The following is a 21,083-nucleotide window of genomic DNA, read 5'->3' as shown; positions in this document are numbered from 1 at the left end:
ACGCCCTGAGCCAAAGGCAGATGCTTAACGACTGTGCCACCCAGGCGCCCTTAATAGTTTTTAATGGATTTTTATGATTTCCTATATATAAGATCATTCATCTGTGAATAGAAATAGTTTTATTTCTTCCATTCCAAATGGTTGCCATTTATTTCTTTTTCTTGCCTGACTAAAATATTGAATACAAGTGTTGATGTCAGACATACTTGTTTAGTTTCATCATATAGGGAAAGCTTTCAGTCTTTCACCATTAGGAATGATATGGGCTTTTTGTAGATGCCCTTTGCTAGGCTGAGGAAGTTTCCATCTATTCCGTGCTTGTTGAGTGTTTTTAATCATGAAAGGATTGGATTTTGTCAAGTCCTTTTTTCTGTGTTTATTGAGATTATAGTGTGGCTTTTGTCCTTTATTCTATTAAGATGATGTATTACATTGATTATTTTCAGAGTTTGAATCAACTTTATATTGTTGGCTTAAATCCCAACTTGGTTGTGGTATATAATCTTGTTTCTATTCTGTTAGATTCAGTTTTCTAGTATTCTGTTGAGGATTTTGACATCTATAGTCATAAGGGTTGCTGCTCTGCAGTTTTCTTTTCTTGCAATGTATTTATCTGGCTTTGGTGTCCGGGTAATACTGCCTCATATAAGTAGTTGTGGAGTATTCCCTTCTCTTCAATTGTTAGAAAGAGTTTAAGAAGAGTTGAAGCTAAGTCTTGTTTAAAGTTTGGTAGAATTTACCAGTGAAGCCGTCTGGACCTGAGTAATACTTCAGTTACTAATTCAACCTCCTGTGAGAGATCTACTCAGATTTTCTATTTCCCCTTTAGCCAGTTTTTGTGGTGTGTGTGTTTTTAAGAATTTGTTCACTTCTTCTAGATTTTCTAGTTTGTTGGGAGAGAGTTGTTATAGTACTCCTTAATAGTCATTCATTTCTATAAGGTCAATAGTGATGAACTTCTTCCAATCATGATTTTAGTCTTTTCTGGTTTTTTCTTTGTCAATCTAGATAAGTTTTATTAATTTTGTTGATCTTTTAAAACACAACTCTGATGGTTTTCTCTGTTGTTTTTCTATTTTTATTTCATGTATTTCCACTCTAGAAACTTTATTCTTTTTTATGAATTCCTCTAATCATCTAGCTATTTTGTTGGAGAGAAGAAACGCTACACTCAACATTCTGCCATTCTGAAGGAAGACTCAATCCATATATATTTTTAAAATGTAAAGTAATTGCCAACATTTTTTTTTAAAAATCCAGACTTTTGTTCTCTCTGACAAACTAAACATCTGTCTCACTTCAACCACCTTCCCTGCTGATAGCTCCTCTTCTGACCAGAGTTAGAGTTGCTACAGCTACTCGCAGCATATGTTTCCCTGTTGACCATACCCCTCATGTAGTAGATCTCTACAGACATTTGAGTTGCAGCCCCTGAGAGTGTAAGAAAATTTTAGGTGAAGGCTGCAATACAGATGAATCCAGAGGGACACAAAGACCACACACTGTTTGAAGAACTGCACTGCTCAGCAATAGTTACAAAAAATAAGGCTGGACAGACCAGCAGGACCAAACAATGAAGACTAACGAAACTAGGTAGGTTCTGAAGAATTTTAAGCAAAGGACAAGTATGGTAAGTATGAAGACCTCAGCTAAGACATGCTCTGAAGAATGAAAGGAAGAATAGTCTCAATTTGATTTCCTAGTCACTTGACTGTGGTGAGCAGGTAGGAGGTTGGAGGGAGGATATCATATCACATGCATCTCAAGCTCTAGGTGCCTACAAACTACCTGCGGATCTTGTTAAAAGGCAGATTCTGGCTCAGTAATTTTGGGTAGAATCTGAAATTCCACATTTCTAATAGGCTCTCGGATGATGCCAATGCTCTTAGGAGTGTGGTACAACGAATGAGAGCAAGTAAGAGCAAAGTCTCCAACAGACCCATATTCAAGTCACAGCTCTAGCACTTTCTATTTGTACGATCTTGAAAAAATTACCTACCCTTTTTGTGCCTTCTTTACCTATGAAATGGTAGTAGCAATAATCATAATCATAATCAATCATAATCATAATAATACTTACATCACAAATATAAGTATATAACTTATAACTGTATAAGAAGAAACTTACCCTGTTTTCCACCTATGTAGAAAAAAAAACAGTTTGTCTCCTTTATTATTTACATTATTACCACACGGAACACTTCAATTTTAATACCTCTGGTCACCAAATGTGTGTGAGTTTTGCCCACACCAAGCAATTCTCTCTGACTCCAGCTAGGTATTCTAAATTTAACTCAATTCTGACAGTATCTACCTGGAGGCAGTGTCAGACTCCATAAGTTAAGGGCTCAGTCTCACAAGACTGCTCTTACCCCACTTTACATGCCAATTGCAATAGTAGATCCCTTGATTACCCACAACTTCTGTCTGACTTGTCTACAAATTGGAGGTTCCCTTTACCCTCTCCTCAGATTTAATTAATTTGTTATAGTGGCTCACAGAACTCAGGGAAACACTAGCTTATCTTTACCAGTTTATTTAGGGATGTGATAATGGATACAGATGAAGAGCCAGATGAAGGGATACATGGGGCAAGGTCTGGGAGGGTCTTGACTGCAGGAGCTTCTGTCTCCATAGAATTGGGGTGTGTCACCCTCCCTGTATCGATGTGTTCACCAACCTGGATGCTCTCCAAAGTCCATACTACTGAGATTTTATGGAGGCTTCTCCACATAGGCATGACCGAAGATTAATTCTATTATCAGTCCCTCTTCCTTCTCTGAGGGATGGGGGTTGGGCTGAAAATTCTGAGCTTCTTATCATGGTATATATTTCTTGAAACCAGACCCCAACCAGGGATCCACTCAGAGTCACCTCATTAGAACAAAAGATACTCATGGTGTTCTCATCAGTTAGGAAATCACAAGGATTTTAGCTTTGTGTCAGGAACAGGGGACAGAGACAAATATATTTTTTCTATTATTTCACAACAGTATTATTATGAGGGTCAAATGCAATAATGTGCAAAAATTCTCAGAATGAAAGAAGTGCTCATTTAATGTTAGCTGCTACTATTACTATTTTGGTGATTATTGCTATTCTTGTTCTTACATTTATTACTTGAACAGTGGTACCATTCACTGAACTAGGAACAATGAGAGGAGAAAAAGAAATTGACACATTTTGGTTTGGCCATGTTGAGTAGGATGCACCTGTGAGTCATACCATGGATTTCCCCAGCAGGTCATGGCATATATGGTCCCAGGGCCACAATTGAACAACCTAGATTGGAGACAAGTGAATTTAGGAACCATCACCCTGTAAGTGGTGGCTGGATTCATAAGAGATGGAAAAAAATCACTCAAGTTTTACATTCAGAAAAGAGCCTTAAGCTAAAAGTCTGAAGATCATCAATATTTAAAGCAAAAGAGTGTGAGAGATGAAACTTGAATTCTTACAACTGTTCAGAGGCAGTTGTAATGTCTAGTACAGACGGGTTATATAATAAATATGCATTTAATCAAGAGTAAGAGTTGGTAATTAAGTTAAATTGAAACCTGATTAAAATTTTGTTCAGCTTCTCTTCCCTCTAATCCACATAATTCAATCAACCACCTTCAGATTTTCTTTTTTCTATTCAGTCTCCCATGCTTCCTTTTGAATACTGTCTTGGCTATATTCTAAATGTTTTCCCAACATTTCTCTTGCCCACACCCTATATTCTCTTCTCCACTTTATATCAAGGGAAGCAAGATATGTGGCTCCTACAGTTCCAAAAAGAATGATTTCTCCTTCCCCCTTGCTCCCCAACACCTGACCTAGAATGGTTAGACCAGCTCTGTCCAACAGAATTTCCTGCAGTGATGGAAATGTTCCAAATCTGTGCTGTACATTATGATAGCCACTAGTCATGTGTGGCTATTGAGCACTTATAATGTCACTGTGTAACCAAAAAAACTAAATTGTTTATTTAATTCCATTTTAATTAATTTAATTTTATTATTTTTTAAAATATTTTTATTATATTATGTTAGTCACCATACAGTACATCCCTGGTTTTTGATGTAAAGTTCGATGATTCATTAGTTGCGCATAACACCCAGTGCACCATGCAATATGTGCCCTCCCTACCACCCAAAAACTGAGGTCTTCAGAGGGGAGGGGGGTGGGGGAATGGGATAATTAATTTAATTTTAAATAGCCACATGTGACTAGTGGATACCATATTGGGTGGTACAGCAGAAAATCCTAAAACAATATTCATTAGTTGGATGACAGTTACAGGAACTGATCTTTGGCAAATCCTTCCAATATGGAACCACACTCCATATGATCAAGGAATGACAGGAGGGTGCAATGGGAGGGTGCAATGGGAGAAAGAGAAAAGATAGCTTCTAGGTGTTAGAGCTAGAAAGATAAACTTTATGTGTATCACTTTACCTGAAACTACCATTGTGTATAACAAATAAACTGATATGCACACATGGAAACAGACTTTAAACAATTGCAAAATATATTCTTACATTGGGATTCCCTAAGGCAAGTTATGCCAGCAGCAAGGCCAGCTTCCTGGGTGTGCAGCCTATGCAGTCACACAGGCCCCCACACTTAGTGAGTTAACTTGGTTTAATACTTTCTTAACACCATCTTGAAATTCTTAATAGTTTTTGGACAAAAGGCACCACCTTTTCATTTTGCACTGGGCCCTGCAAATTTTGTAGGTGGTCCTGGTCACAGCACTTTGGTGAACTCTCTATTAAAGATTAACAATTGAAGCTATGCTTTTTCATGTGTTATAATCATTTGTTGGTATTTAACATCTACCCAAACTCAATAAAGTAACTGACTGATTCTCCAATTCCACACAGTGCTCTCTTGAGTAACCTTTCTCTGGTCTCTGAAAGGTAAAGAGAGGACATGACAACAGGAGAGCTGCCAAGGCTAACATCTTTCTGGTCTCAGATAGCTATTCAGAAAGGTGTGGAAACAGTTATTACAATCACTTTGACATCTCACTTAGCAGGAAGCTGGACCAAATGGCATAGAAGGTCTATTCTTATATTATTGTATAATTCTATGTAATAATACCTCTAATTTGCTGAATTATTTCTCTCAAAGAAAGTCAATGGAGTGGTCTTCCTATAGTTTTAAACCATATGGTTTCCAGAATGCTTCAGCTCTGAAATCCATGTATGTCTGAGCCAGAAGGAATTTTTATGAACAGCAGGGAGGAAGAGTACTCATTTGGTTTTAAGTGTCAGATGTGACTCAGACATTTTTCAAATATATGTAGATACTTGATTCATAAATATTTTGTGTCCACAGTAATATTTTCTGACAAGCAGTTTCATGAGTTAATCCTTATGGAATTAAATCTGGATGTTCCAAAATTAATAAATACAAGGCAGCTTCACTTACCAACTGGTCCTAGCGTATTATCTTCATACCTAAAGAACTAATTATGCAATCAACCTAGGAGATGTATGTAGTAGGTCCTACTCATGTCCTGGTTCATAAGTAGCAAATACTGACACACATGGCACCATTCTCCCCTATCACGATAGCAGGCATCACTAACAGATCATCTATGCTTTTGATCATATGGATTCCCACCACAATACTCCAGGCAGTCACTACAATCAACTGGCCTTGGCGTGAAAGATGAAATTTTGTTGTCATCCTTGTATAGGAAAAAGGTTTCTCTAAATGCCTTAGGGGTGATCTACATGTTGAGATGAGTGAGTCTCAGTGAAAAGATAGCTTCTCACCTCCATCTATGGCTATGCTGGTTACTTTCTGATTTAGAGATTAGGGGATGCTAAGGAATCATCTTAGAGTGATGTGATGAAGAGTATCAATTCATCAGTTAAATGATATATTAGGCCACTGCCATGCACTACAAGGATTATGGTCAGATCCTCAATGATGATTTTTTTGTTCTGGCAGTTAGAAGTATAAATGGAATAAAATTTGTGGAAAAAAATTCCTAATCACAATTCCATATTCATTTGATATTGGATGAATTCAGTTATAAGATCTTAGCACTTAGAGGCTGCAACTTTTGATATATTTCATAACCTCCAAAAGAAATATTCATACTCAAATACTTCCAGGCACATCCAAGAAGCTCAATGAACTTCAAGTAAGATAAATGCAGAGACACACCCGATACATTGTAGTCAAGATGCTGAAAGCCAAAGATAAAAAGAAAATCTTGAAAGAAGCAAAAGAAAAATAACTTCCACATTCAAGGAAACCCCAGTGATATTAACAGTTGGCATCTCATCAGAAACATTAGAACCAGAAGACAATGGGATGACATATGCAAAGTGCAGAAAGAAAAAAAATTAACCAAGCATGTTTTATCTTTCATCTTTCAAATACAAAAGTGAAATAAAGACATTGGCAAATAAATAAGCACTGAAAGAATTTATTGGCAGCAAACCCACCTTACAAGTAATACTAAGATCCTTAGCCTGAAAACAAGTAAGCCCAGACAGTAGTAACTCAACACACACACACACACGAACAAAGAGCATCAGGAAAGGAAATTGCATAATTATAAAAGATAGTATAAGGAAATTGCATAATTATAAAAGATAGTATAAATGTCTATTTCTTCTCTTAATTGATTTTAAAACCAATTATGTTTTTAAAAAGTGTATCTAATTCTTTGGCCTATAAGATATAGTTATCTAATATACTTGACAGTAACAACACAAAAGATGTGGATGGGAGCAAAGCTGTGCTGATGTAAGAAAATGACACCAGATGGTAAATGGAATCCACAGGAACAAGTGTAGAGAATCAGACATGACGACTAAGAAGATAAATATAACAAACTTCATAAATTTATACTCCCTCCCCTTTTTCTCATTTTAATAGACATAAAATTATATAAAGTGTATATTTTTTATTTTTTACCATACATATATGTAATATATTTAACAATAATAGCAAAAAACGAAGGAAGATGAAATGAAGTTATTATATGACTAAACTTCCTATATCTCATTGGAATAAGTCTGAGTAGATTGATAAGTTAAGATGTACACAATAAACCCTAGAGCAGCCATTAAGAAAATAACTATAAAATATACTGAAAAAATAATTAAAAGGATAATATTATTTCATTGGAAAATATTAACATAAAAAAGAAGTAGTAAAGGATGAAAGAAAAAAGACATGAAACATTAGAAAACAAAGATAAATTGGCAGACATAAATCCAACTATATAATTAAAAATATTAAATTTAAATCCAATTAAACAATCCAATCAAAAGTAGGGATTGTCAGATTATATTTTTTAAAATCCAACTACATCTTCAGGAAACACATTTTAGATCAAAAGATAAAAATAGATTGAAAGTAAAAGATATATTATGCAAATAGCAACCATATGAAAGCTAGAGTGGTTATACTAATTTCAGATAAAATAGATGTTAAAATAAAAATCTTAGCATTGATAACGGGGAGATTTTATAACAACAAAGGGATCAATCTATCCAGAAGATAAGGCAATTGTAAAAATATACATCTAGCAACAGAGTCCCAAAATACTCAGAATAAAATCTGACAGAATTGAAGAAAGTAATAGACAATTGAACAATGATCATTAGAGACTTCAATATTCTACTTTCAATAATAGATACAGCTAGGCAGGAGATAAACAAGGAAAGATTAGGCAGAAGATTAAGTAACATTACAAACCTAGACCTAACAGACATCTAGAGGACACTCTATCCAATAACAGCATAATACTTTCAACTGCACATACAACATTCTCCAGAAGAGACCATTTGCTAACATACAAAATAAGCCTCAATAAATTTTTTAAAGATTAAGTTAATACAAAATATGATTCTCTCATTACAATGGAGTGACATTAGAGATGAAAACAGAAAAAAAGGGAAATTCACAAATATATGGAAATTAAACAAAACATTCCTAAGTAACCATTGGGTCAAAAAAAATTACAAGGGAAATTAGAAAATACATTGAGGTGACTGAAAAAGCAAAGCTCAATATACCAATATTTAAGAATACAGCTAAAGAAGAGGTAGGAAAGACATTCATAGCTATCAATAAGTATATTCTTTAAAAAAGAAAGATCTCAAATCCAGTAATCTAGCCTTCCACCTTAAGAAAATAGAAAGTGCAAACTAAATCCAAAGCAAGGAGAAGGAAGGAAATAATAAAGATGAGAGTAGAAATACATAAAATGGAGCATAAGTATAAAAATAGAGATAGTCAATGAAAAGTTGGTTCTTTGAAAACATCAATAAAATTTACAAATGTTCAGCTACACTAACAAAGAAAATAACAAAGAATATTCAAATTACTAAAATGAGGAATAAAAGTGGGACATCACTATTGACCTTCCAGAAATAAAATTTTAAAAAAGATTATAAGGGAACACTATAAATAATCTTCACACGAATTAGAAAATTAAGATGAGATGGACGAATTTCTAAAGAGACACAAATTATCAAAAGCAACTCAAGAATAAAGAAATCTATTGTGGATAGTGCTTCTATAAACATTGGGGTTCATGATGCAATTGCTGGGTTGTAGGTAGTTTCTATTTTTAACTTTTTCAGGAACCTCCATACTGTTTTCCAGAATGGCTGCACTGGTTTGCATTCCCACCAACAGTATAAGAGGCTTGCCCTTTCTCTGCATCCTCACCAACGTTTGTTGTTTCCTGAGTGGTTAATTTTAGCCATCCTGACAGGTGTGAGGTGGTATTTTTCTGTGGTTTTGATTTGTATTTCCCTGATGATGAATCATGTTAAGCATTTTTTCATGTGTATGTTAGCCAAAACATGGGAAGAGCCCAAATGTCCATTGATGGATGAATGGATAACGAAGATGTGATATATATATATAGATATATATCGTGTGTGTGTGTGTGTGTGTGTGTGTGTTATACACACACATATATACAATGGAATTTTACTCAGCCATCAAAAAGAATCAGAGCTTGCTATTTGCAACAACATGGATGGAACTAGAGTGCATTATGGTAAGTGAAATAAGTCAGTCAGAGAAAAATCAGAAAAACCGTATGATTTCACTCATATGTGGAATTTAAGAAACAAATCAGATGAACATAGGGAGAGGGAAGGAAAAATAAAATAAGATGAAAACAGAGATGGAACCAAATCGTAAGAGACTCTTAGCTAAAGGGAACAAACTGAGGGTTGCTGGAGGGGAGGTGGATAGGCAGATGGCATAATCGGGTGATGGGCATTAAGAAGGCACTTGATGTAATGAACATTGGGTGTTATATCAACTGATGAATCATTAAATTCTATCCCTGTAACTAATACTACGCTATATGTGAACTAACTTGAATTTAAATAAAATCTTGAAAAAAAATAAATAGAAATCAGCATAGACCTACATCAAATAAAGAGATTGAATTATTAATCACTAATTACCCACTAAAATAGATCCAGGCCCAGATGGCTTCTCTGGTGAATTCTACAAGGTATTTAAAAAGAATTAATACCAAACTGAAGGTTACAGAATGGAGGGGATTGGGGGGATGGGGTGACCGGTTGATGAGTATTAAGGAAATGCATGTGTTTGGATGAGTACTGGGTGTTATACATAACTGATGAATCATTGAGTACCACAACAAAAACTTACGATATACTATATGTTGGCTAACTGAACATAATAAAAAATAAAAAACAAAAAATAAATAAAATATAAAATAAAATAAAAATAGGTGGTAATTGAAAAAAACATAATACCAATCATTCACAAATGTTTCCAAAATATAGAAGAGGAAACATTTCTCAAGTCATTCTATGAGGCTAGTATTACTTAGTTACAAAACCAAACAAAAAAGGGCTGCCTGGGTGACTCAGTCAGTTAAGTGTCTACCTTCGGCTCAGGTCATGATCCCAGGGTCCTGGATGGGGCCCCATGTCTGGCTCTCTGCTCAGCGGGGAGCATTCTTCTCCCTCTCCCTCTGTCTGTTCTCCCCCTGCTTGTGCTGTCTCTCTCTTTGCCAAATAAATTAAAAAATACCTTTAAACAAATAAACAAACAAAAATATCACAAGGGAAGAAAACTACAAACCAATACTTCTTATGAATAGAGACACAAAAATCCTCAAAATATTAGCAAACTAAATTCAGCAACATATAGAAACAATTACATACCATGGTCAAGTAGAATTTATGCCATGAATTTAAGATTTGTTTGACATCCTGTCCTCAATTTATGTAATACACTGTATCAATAGATAATGAATAAAACCACATGATCAATTTGATAGACACAGAAAAAGCATCTGACAACATTTAACACCCCTTTATAATAAGGGAAAAAAAAGAAAGAAAAAAAAACACTAAACAAACTAGAAATAGAATGATATTTCTGATAAAGGGCATGTACAAAAAGCCACAGCTAACATATTTAGTGGTGAAATATTAAATGCTTCCCCCCTATAATGAGGAACAAAACAAGGTGCCCTCTCTCACCACGTCTATGCAACATTTTACTGAAGATTCTAGCCAGGCAATTAAGCCAGAAAATTAAATAAAAGTCATCATATTGGAAAGCAAGAAGTACAGCTTTCTCTATGTACAGATGACATAGTCTAATACATAGAAAAATTTTAAAATATCCACTAAAAACCTATTAGTATTAATAAATGAATATGGCAAGTTTGCAGGATACAAGTTCAATATACAAAAAACAATTGTGTTTCTATAGATTTACAATGAACAATTTGAAAATAAAATTAAGAAAACAACTTCACTTCCAATAGCATCAAAAAGATAAACATATTTAACAAAAGAAGTGCAAAACTTATACTCTCAAACCCAAAACATTGTTGAAAGGAATTAAAGAAAACCTAAATAAATGCAAAGATTTTCTATGTTCATGAATTGAAAGACTTAATTGTTAATATGACAATGCTCCCTAAATTGATCTACAGATTCAATCCAGTCTCTATCAAAATTCTACTGGTTTGTTTACAGAAATTGACTGGCTAATCCTAAAATTCATATAGAAATTCAAGGTCCTGGAAGAGCTAAAACAATCTTAAACAAGAAGAAATTTGGAAGACTCATACTTCTTGATTTTAAAACTTACTACAAAAGCTGCAGTTGTCAAGTCAGTGAGTGACTGGCATAAGGAATCGATCTATCAATGAGATAGGATTGATATCTGGAAATAAATTCTTACATTTATGACCAATTCATTTTGACAAGGGTGGCAAGACAATCCAATGTGGAAAAAGTAGTCTCTTCAACAAAGTGTGCTAGGGCAGTTGGATAGTCATATGCAAGAAAATGAAGTTGGACCTCTATGTCACACCATGTCCAAAAATTAATTTTAAATGGACGAAAACTAAATGTAAGATTAACACTACAAAACTTTTAGGGGAAAAAAGGCATAAATCTTCATGACTTTGCATTAAGCATTAGTTTCTTAAATACGACATCCAAACACAAGCAACCATAGGAAAAAAATGAGATGAATTGGACAAAATCAAATTAATAACCTTTGTGTAATAAAGAAAACCATGAAGAAAGTAAAAAGACAATTCACAAGGGATAAGCCATATGTCTGATTGGAACTTGTATCTAGGATATGTAAAGAGCACTTGCAGCTCACTAATAAAAAAATAAACTGATTTTTAAAAGGAGAAAGTCTCTAAATAGACATTTCTCCAAAGAAGGTATACAAATAGCCAATATGCACATGAAAAGATGCTCAGCATCATTAGACATCAGGAAAATTTAAATGAAGACCCCAATGGTATACCCCTTCACATCACTAGAATGTCTATTATCAAAAGACAAATAGCAAATATTGGTGAGGATGTGGAAAAACCAGTGCTCTCATATACTGCTAGAGAGAATATACAATGATGCAGTCACTTTGGAAAACAGTCTAACAGTTCCTTGAAATGTTAAATATAGAGTTATCATATAACTCAGAAATTATACTTCTAGGGTATAACCAAGAAAACTGAAGACATATGTCCATACAAAAACTTACACATGAATATTCAGAGCAGTATTATTCCTAATAGCCAAAAAGTGGTAACAATCCAAATGTCCACTAACTGGCAAACATTAAACAAAATGTGGTGTACCCAAACAAAGGAGTATTACTTGACAATAAAAGGAGTGAAGTATTGATACATGTTATAACATGAATGTAACTTGAAAACATTATTCTAGGTACATATATACAATGGAATATTACTCATCCATCAGAAAGGATGAGTACCCACCATTTGCATTGACATGGATGGAACTGGAAGGGATTATGCTAAGTTAAATAAGTCAAGCAGAGAAAGATAATTATCATATGGTTTCACTCATACGTGGAACATAAGGAATAGCATGGAGGACCATAGGGGAAGGGAGGGAAAACTGAAGGGGAAGAAATCAGTGAGGGAGACAAACCATAACAGACTCTGGACTCCAGAAAACAAGCTGAGGGTTTCAGAGGAGAGGGGTTTGGGGTGATGGTGCAGCCAGGTGATGGGTAGTAAGGAGGGCACATGTTGTGATGAGCACTGGGTGTTATATGCAACTAATGAATTGTTGAACACTACATCAAAAACTAATGATGTATTATATGTTGGCTAACTGAACATAATAAAATAATAATAATAATAATTTTAAAAAGAAAACATTATTCTAAGTGAAAACAGCCAGTCATGAAAGACCCATATATTATATTATTCCATTTATGTGAAATGTCAAGAATAGGTAAATCCATAGGGACAGAAAGTAGATTAATGGTTGCCTAGGGATGAGGAATTATAGATAAATAAGGAGGGGTTGTTAATGGATATGGAATTTTTTTTGAAGTGATGAAAATGTTTTAAAATTTATTATGGTGATGGTACACCACTCTGAATATACTGAAAACCATTAAATTGTACACTTTAAAGTGATGAATTGTATATGCATTATATCTCAACAAAGTTGTTATTCTTAAAACTTATGAAGGATGGTGGGAGAAACAAAGACAGAAAAAGTAATGGGAAGAAGAAACTGATGGAGAAAGAGAGGGAAAGCTCTTTAAATTAGAATTAATAACAGAGAGGAATTCACACAGAGAATTTGAGGAAAACACCAGGGGAGCAAGTAGAGCCATTAACTTCAGTGTGACTTGCACAAGTCTTTCCTCAGTTTCCTCATCTGTACAATTATGAATTAGATTCATCATCATAATTCACAAGGATCTATTTCTGCGACATCTCTGCCCATCTCTAAGGGGCTGTAAACACTTGGACCAATCAGTTGTCCTTTCTGAGCTGCCATTATAAAATGGATTAAAAACAAGAACTCTGCTCAGTCAGCCTACCAGAACTCCTTTCCCATCAATTTTCCATTCCTCAACCCTCTTTCAACCCATGACTTTCATTGCTCCCAAAGCTCATCCCCCAATTAAATCAAGGTCCCTTAGCAACCCAAACTTGGTCCATCCTACCTGGAATCTCGTGAGTCTGGGATGGTGCGATTGAAAGGCAACTGGTTACTGAGGTAAACGTTGTAACCAAACTTCTCAAAAAGGTCCTCAGCCTTTTTCTGCTGGGCCTCAGAAAGATCCTTACCCCACTGCCTGAAAAGCTGTGAGTCTGGGAAGAGTATCTCTTTGGGTTTGTGCTTCTTGGTCTCACTTGCTTTGAGTTTCAATGCCTTTTGAACAGGATATTCATATTTCACTCTCACCACTGTGTTGTTGACATTTTCTTCTTGCTTCATAGCCAATTTCATACTTTCTTCTGCAAATGAAGGGCAAGGGAAAAAATACTTCAGGTAATCCTGCGTATTGTTTTCCATCCAAATTTTCTTGAAATGTTTTCCTCTCCAAATTCTGAAATGTGCAGTCTCTTATCCCATGAGATGCAGTATGTCAAGGGAATTTGTCAGAGCTATGCAAGGCTGTCCTGGCCAGGTGTGCACGAGAACACACCTCTCCTAAACCTTTATGAGAGCTTATCTATCCTGAGTCCCACACTTTTAAGGTTCTCTAGGAACTATGATCTGAGAAATAGATTGATAATGAGCTAATATTTTTCAGAATAAGGCCCAAGAAACACTTATATCAGAATTGTCATGATTATTTTAAAATGTAGGTATTCAGGCTTATCCCCAAATCAACTAAATCAGAATCATAGAGTCAGGTAGAGATAGGGAAAAGAGAAGTTACAGAATCTGCATTTTTAACAAAAACAAGAAGTAATTCCTTTGTACAATGAAATTTGAGAAACATCATACTACACTATCAGTGGCTAACAAAGGCAGATCTATTCCAACCTCCACCATTATCCACCATTTCCTTCACTTATATATTTGATTTGTCAAGAACTTTTAAATTGGAGATGTCCTAATCCCATATTTTCCAAATTGCTTGATCATAACAATGTCTTCAAAAGTTTGTTAAAAATACAGAATCCTAGGTGTCCCCTAGAGATTCTGATTCAGTAGGTCTGGGGTGGAACCTGGGAATCTGAATTTTTAATAATTGCTTTAGATAAATCTAATGGTCACATTAATTTGAGAAATACTCTCTTAAGAAAGGAAGAAAGAAAGGAAGAAAGAGAAAAGGAAGAAAGAAAGAGAGAAGAGAAAAGAAAAAAGGAAAGGAAAGAAAGAAGGAAGGAAGGAAGGAAGAGAAGAGAAAGAAGAGAAGAGAAGAGAAGAGAAGAGAGAGAAGAGAAGAGAGAGAAGAGAAGAAAGAAAGAAAGAAAGAAAGAAAGAAAGAAAGAAAGAAAGAAAAGAAAGGAGGGAAGGAGGGAAGGAGGGAGGGAGGGAGGAAGGGAGGGAGGGGAGGGGAAGGGAGGGGAAGGGAGGGGAAGGGAGGGGAAGGGAGGGGAAGGGAGGGGAAGGGAGGGGAAGGGAGGGGAAGGGAGGGGAAGGGAGGGGAAGGGAAGGGAAGGGAAGGGAAGGGAAGGGAAGGGAAGGGAAGGGAAGGGAAGGGAAGGGAAGGGAAGGGAAGGGAAGGGAAGGGAAGAGAAGAAGAAAAAATAGTGATAGGCCCAGGCAGAGGACACTTTCATACAGAAGAGGCCTTCTAGGATCCATCACACCAATAGCAATAGTTTTGGAAGGTAGCCTCCAAATTTCAGAGCACTTTTCCATCCATTATTTATGTCACCTTTACAACAACCCTATAAGATTTATGTTTGGAGAGTCTCACCATATGTACCTCAAGCTCAACTCTGTGGACTCCACAGAGAAAGAGAAAAAAGAAGTAATTACTTAATGTAAGTGCTTCTGCCTGCCAATCCACTCAAAGACCCAATGCTCCTAAATTAGTGATGAAGATAAAATTAATCCATCTAATTTGGACACTTTTCAGAGTAGATGGGGTCCTATTAATAGTTATGCAACAAGTATCACCAGGACAACAGGCGTAAAGCCGGACCATTCTAGGCAAACCAGGACTTACTATCATCCTACCCAAAGGAAGGAGGAGAATCTATTAGTATCCCACAGAGAGCCAGCTTAGCTGAGTCTGATTTTGATATTAAATATATCTTCTCTTTGGTGCCATCCAAACCAGTGGCCTTGTCTCCAGATACAATAACTCCATCTTGGAGCCTGGGCACATGACCATTCAGCTAAGAATATCAACAGAAGAAAAACGAACCAGGTTCACCTGACTCTACCACTTGCCCCCAGCCAAGTTCACCTCAGCTTACACTGGCTCTGCTGCCATCATTTTTCTCTCAGTGAGTACTCTCTGCATCATAGAGTTTCAGATGGGATCCAACAAGCTCCTCTGCCCTGTCCCCCAAATATTACCCCACTCCTTGTCCTCTGTCCCCTCCCATCCTTGGTGATCTCATCTTTCCCCAAGGCTTTGCCTTTCACTTCAAGGCCACTATCACCCCCAAAACACAATCTGCAGTTCTAGATTCCGACTGACTAAATTTGAAAGTCACCTCTGCCACCAAGCAATTGCATGGCCTAAGGAAAGCATCTTAAACTCTCTGAATGCGGATAATCACAGTTTCACTTGCTGCATAGATTTTGAGAATTAAATGAGTCTGTTAAAACAGTACTTGTCACTTAATAAATACTCAGTCAATGTTGGTCTTCTTCATCATCATAACTTTCATCTTAAATGTCTATTGTAGATGCCTCTCATTTTGCTTTTCCCAAGTTCCCCAAATTCCTTAACAACTGAACTCATCACTTTCCTCTCAACTCTCCTGAGGTTATCTCCCTATTTCTACAAATGGTACCAACCCCCAAAACTCAGGTCTCCTTTGACTCTGTTTCCCTACTTCCATTCAGTTGCCTATGTGTGTAGAGTATGCCTCTTCAAGGTAGAATTCATCCTTTTCTTTTCATTCCACTCCTGTCTAATTGCCTTTTGACTCTTATCTGGACTATCGATTCACCAAAGACTTATGCAGCATCTCCTCTGGCTAGTTCCTAAGGAGAGTGGCAAACAAGACAGGCTGATCCTATCCAACAATTTACCATATAGATGTTAAAAGTCTAGGCTCCTTAGCCTGACAACCCTATCCTTTCCTACCTGGGTGACCTTGGCCAGTAGGTTTCTCTTCTTGGTGTATTAGATTTACCAAGTATCTTGAAGGGTTTCTGTGATAACTAAGTGGATTAACACATATAAAGTGCTAAGGACAGAGCCTAGCACACAATAAAATTTGGCTATTAATTCTATTTTCTCTGTTTTCTCTTCTGGGGGAGGGCTGGGGAGAAGTGAGGAAGGATATTAAGAAAAGTGAGGAACTTTTTAAATTGTTATGATAAGAAATTGGAGTAAGACCTGATTTGTGAAACACAGAAGCACTGTGGGGCCAGAGAGGGTCAGCTGAGACAAGTGACCATGAATTTGTAGTGGTTCAGTTATGGGAATTTTTTCAGCAGTACCAAACACTTGGGTGAAGGCACAGAGAAGGTGAGCGATTGATTTCACACAGTGTGTGTGTGTGTGTGTGGGGGAATCCCTAGGAGGATGCAACGGAACAAGTATGCAATGGAGTTACAAAGAGCAGAGTTGGAGAAATGGTACTGTTATAGAGAAAAAATTGGATGGATGTGTTGCAGTCATGAGGTTTCAATCAGGAATGGATATCATGAGTTTGTCATTTCTGAGGTGAACAATTCTGGGAGATGACAAAGTCCAGAATGCACCACAGAAATGTGAGATGGGATGTAGGTAAAGAACTTCACAGATGGAAAGGGCAAGGTATTGAATGATGACACTGCATCACCCAGGGGGATAGCAGGATTGGGGCCAGAAACAAAGACTAAACCAGAAGCCATTACAAAGTCTGTCATGAGAGAGAAAACTTGTCAGGGAGGTCAGCCAGAGAAATGTTAGCAGAGGAAAGAGGGAGACCAGGTTTTCATAATGAGGTAAAGGGTTACTGTGACAGACCTCTGACTCCTCAATCAGACCAAATCTAGAGCCAATTAATATTTCCTAAGCCCAACATGGATTATGACACTCCTCAGCACTAAAGCCCAAAATGATAATCAAGACACTCTACCATAAGGACCCATTTAGTTCCTACTAATTCTCCCTAACCCACTAAATTCCAACCAGACTGATAGTATCACCTTCTAGCCCATCTAGTACTTTCCTGCAAGTTAGAAGAAATTTTGTGGATGATTGCAGTCAGGGGCACCTGCTTGATGAGGGTGTTCTATTAAAGCAAAAAGAGGATGGTCAAAGCAAACTCCATAAGCAAAATAAATGGTTGGTCTTTTATAAAAGTCTCATGTGATTACCAAGCATATTTGCTCCAGTGGAAAATAAAAATGAGAGCAGAATTTTTATAGTTTTCCAAATTGAATAGTATTTTCATTCAAACTCTTATGTTCTAAGTATATGAGGGTCATAGGGTGGTCTGGGTTCTCTGTGCCTTTGAATTCCCCTATGCTCCTCTTGGGGAATATCTGATTTTTCTCTTCCATCGCTGCTGTCAATGGGAAATTGTTTGGACCTGGACACCCTAAAATCAATTTGAGGATGTAAATGCAGAGTCCAGCAGGATGAATACAGTGTCACTAGACCGTCCCCATGACTATACTGAAACTTTCCGGAACCCAAGAGGGGCACATCCAGCGTCGTCTCTTGGTGGGACTTTAAAGTACATTTAGGGAGTTTCCATAAAATTAGTTTAGGGTCATCAACCCCTCCCACATTATCATCATGTGTTTGCTTTTGTTCTTAATAGTTTACATAATTTGTGTAGACATCCTTATTGACTTATGACTTTTGTCAATCATTTTGGAGGCAATGAGCAACCAGGATGATTGGTAATTGAACAGGCTTTTGATTTCAGGAAGCCCTTTAGGAAAGAAGAGAATCTGTGATCTGGAACCAGGGTCCAGAAGACGTTCTGAAATTCATCTCACGTGGCAGGGAGTCCCTGACATCATATCGTTTTAGAGTGAATAAAGGGGGAAGCACCGAGAATAACAAGAAAAGGAAGAACTGGTCATTGCAAAGAAGGAGGGGAAATGCACCTGAGATGGCTCTGGGTGGCTCTCAAGGCATACTGTGTCCCAGTTGAAGGAAAACGAAGCCAGGCTCTAGGCAGAAGTCCTGCTATTTTAAGGCCAGAGGAGGCTGAGCCAAAAGGATGAACCCTGGGGTTGGGTGAGAGAGTCCTGGTGTGGTCTGGGTGCTCTGCCCCAGAGTGTCAGTGACTGATTAGGTACACAGGCATCCTCTGGTGAAGCTGTACAAAGCACATTTGCATAGTTAATGTTAAACCACTGGGGTGTGCTCAAAGCCAGGGCTTCTAGATCTGACAATCTTCTCTGTGTTTTGTCTACTTTCTTGCCTTGTACCCCTCTTCCCTGCATCCTTGTCTGCCTGTCTTGTTTTCTCCTTCCCACAGTCATTCATTTATTAATTTTTATTTATTTATTTATTATTCATTGATTAATAATTTCTACATGCCAGATACAGGGAATAGAGTGGTAAGATACTCTATAAAACACTCATAAAACCAGCCCTTATGAAACTTGCCTTTCAGAAATTTATACCACAATAAAATATAATGACTCTTATGAAGGAGGACGTATATGATGCTATAGTGCGTTTTCTCTCTCCCTTTATCTTGTTTTCCCTTTTTCTTCCAGTCTCCTTATAAACTCTTCCTTTTGTTTCTCCTGTCTCCTGTCCTTCTATCTATCCCTTGGCCTCACCCTGAAGCCTGACAATGCTCAATTCTATTATAAAAAGGATATTTCCCCATGTGCACATACCTTCATGTCTGCGCAGTTATTTCCCTGCTCACACATTCAACACTTCCCTTCAGGGGCCCAAGCTTTAGATCCTTGTCATTTGGGAGAAGAGGAAACACAGCTGCTTCCCCTCACTGGAGTCAGATCCTGAGACACATAAAATTCAGAGGGATTAGAGCTTCATGGCAAGCCAGAATCAAAAATAAACCCCAGAAAAAAAATTTTTAAAAACCCCAGAATTCATGTGAAGAAGTTAAAGTTTGGTAAATCTTTAGGGCATCCTGCTAAGTTGAATAAGTCAGACAGAAAAAGATAACTACTGTATGATCTCATTTATATGTGGAATCTAAAACAAAACAAAACAAAAAGACAGGGTTGGGAATGAGCTCATAGATACAGTGAGTAGATTGGTGGTTTCGAGAGACAGGGGATGGGGGTGGGTGAAATGAGTAAAGGGCATCAAAAGGTACGAACTTCCAGTTATAAAATAAATAAGTTATGGGATATAATGCACAGCATGGTGACTATAGTTAATTCTGTATTTGCATATAAAATTTTATAACTATGTGATGATGTGTGTTAACTAGATTTATTATGGTGATCATTTTACAATATATACAAATATTGAACCTTTATGTTGCATACCTGAAACTAACACAATGTTAGATGTCAGTTATACCTCAACTTAAAAAGAGAGAGGTAAATATGTGATGCTTATATGTTTATAGAACATTTTCTGCATATATTTTACAACTGTATCAGATCCGGCAGGTAACCTCTCATCTCCATCTACAGATCCAGAGTCTGTGGCTGAGAGAGACAAAAACTTGCTTATCATGGCCATATCAGGGTTCAATCTTAGGTCCTCTAACAAGTCCCCATTAATTCCTAATGGGAGCTCACAGCAACATGGAAAGGAGGCCTTTGCCCCAGAGATTGTCACCTCTGTTTAACAGCTCCTGCCACACAAAGGCGTAAGGACAGGCTATGCCTAGTTATTACTGAGTCTCTCAGGGATTTTTATACTGAGCCTTAATCTCCCTGCCTACATGCATATACCTGTGATCATCACCATTCACATAGACACATTCTGCTCCACTCCCCTCAACTGCTTGCTCTGATTCCCAATAATTCTCACTTACTTCCCATTTGGAGGGATTGAATTCAACGTCAGATGCTTGACTGAGCAACTGAGAAATAAGAATGTGATGTCTCATTCATTATTTCCTCCATACTGCTCTTTTCTAAGTGTCCCTAAACACACACACACACACACACACACACACACCATCATCATCATCATTATCCCTCCAAGTTAATGTTGTAAACTTTCTCAGATGCTGCAAATCCCCCTCCACGTGAGAGAGTCTCTTTATCGCTGTCCTGTTCCATTCAGACAGAGGCAAATGAAGCTGCTTTTGGAGATTTCCCCAAGCCAACTTTTGTAATGTCTTCTTGGTATAAAATACCAGGAGGACATCGATGGCAATAACCAGAGCCAGCGCAATGCAGAGGATTTTGAGGACATTTCTCCTGGGCATCATACCCTGCCTCTGAAACTGTCACTTCCTACGGGCCTGAATGTGTCACTGCCCAGGAAAGCTAAAGATACAATCAGCTGAGCTTTGTCTCTGCCAGCTACCGCCTGCTAACCTAGATGTCCTTCAACTGGAAAACCTGTTACAAGCTGGCTGCTTCTCCCTGAGCAGTGTCAGGTGTGTGGAGTGTGCCAGGGCAGCCACCCAATGACTGGGAGGGTACCTGGGCACACCTTGCACTGTCTTAGAAGTCGGGTTAATGCTTGCCCCTGGAGGTACCTCAGGCTGTGGTGGGAGAGGCTTTTCTCTCTGTGTTTGA

At 37.2% G+C, this 21,083-nt stretch overlaps 1 protein-coding gene across 1 annotated transcript in view; it reads right to left on the bottom strand.

Annotated features, from left to right (window-relative positions):
* Positions 1 to 20,767, bottom strand: part of GALNT8 (polypeptide N-acetylgalactosaminyltransferase 8) — a 47,486-nt gene extending 26,719 nt beyond the window's left edge. Inside the window, 2 exon segments of the mRNA XM_045781212.2 lie at positions 13,477 to 13,771; positions 20,560 to 20,767. Of these exon segments, the coding sequence (XP_045637168.2) occupies positions 13,477 to 13,771; positions 20,560 to 20,767 (503 nt within the window).
* Between the last annotated feature and the right edge of the window lie 316 nt (positions 20,768 to 21,083).

Source organism: Ursus americanus, chromosome 25 (genome assembly GCF_024610735.1).
Source record: "Ursus americanus isolate L20-20 chromosome 25, mUrsAme1.1.p, whole genome shotgun sequence".
NCBI lineage: Eukaryota > Metazoa > Chordata > Mammalia > Carnivora > Ursidae > Ursus > Ursus americanus.
The sequence above is the reverse complement of the archived record's forward strand: the minus strand, read 5'-3'. Positions and strand labels throughout refer to the sequence as shown.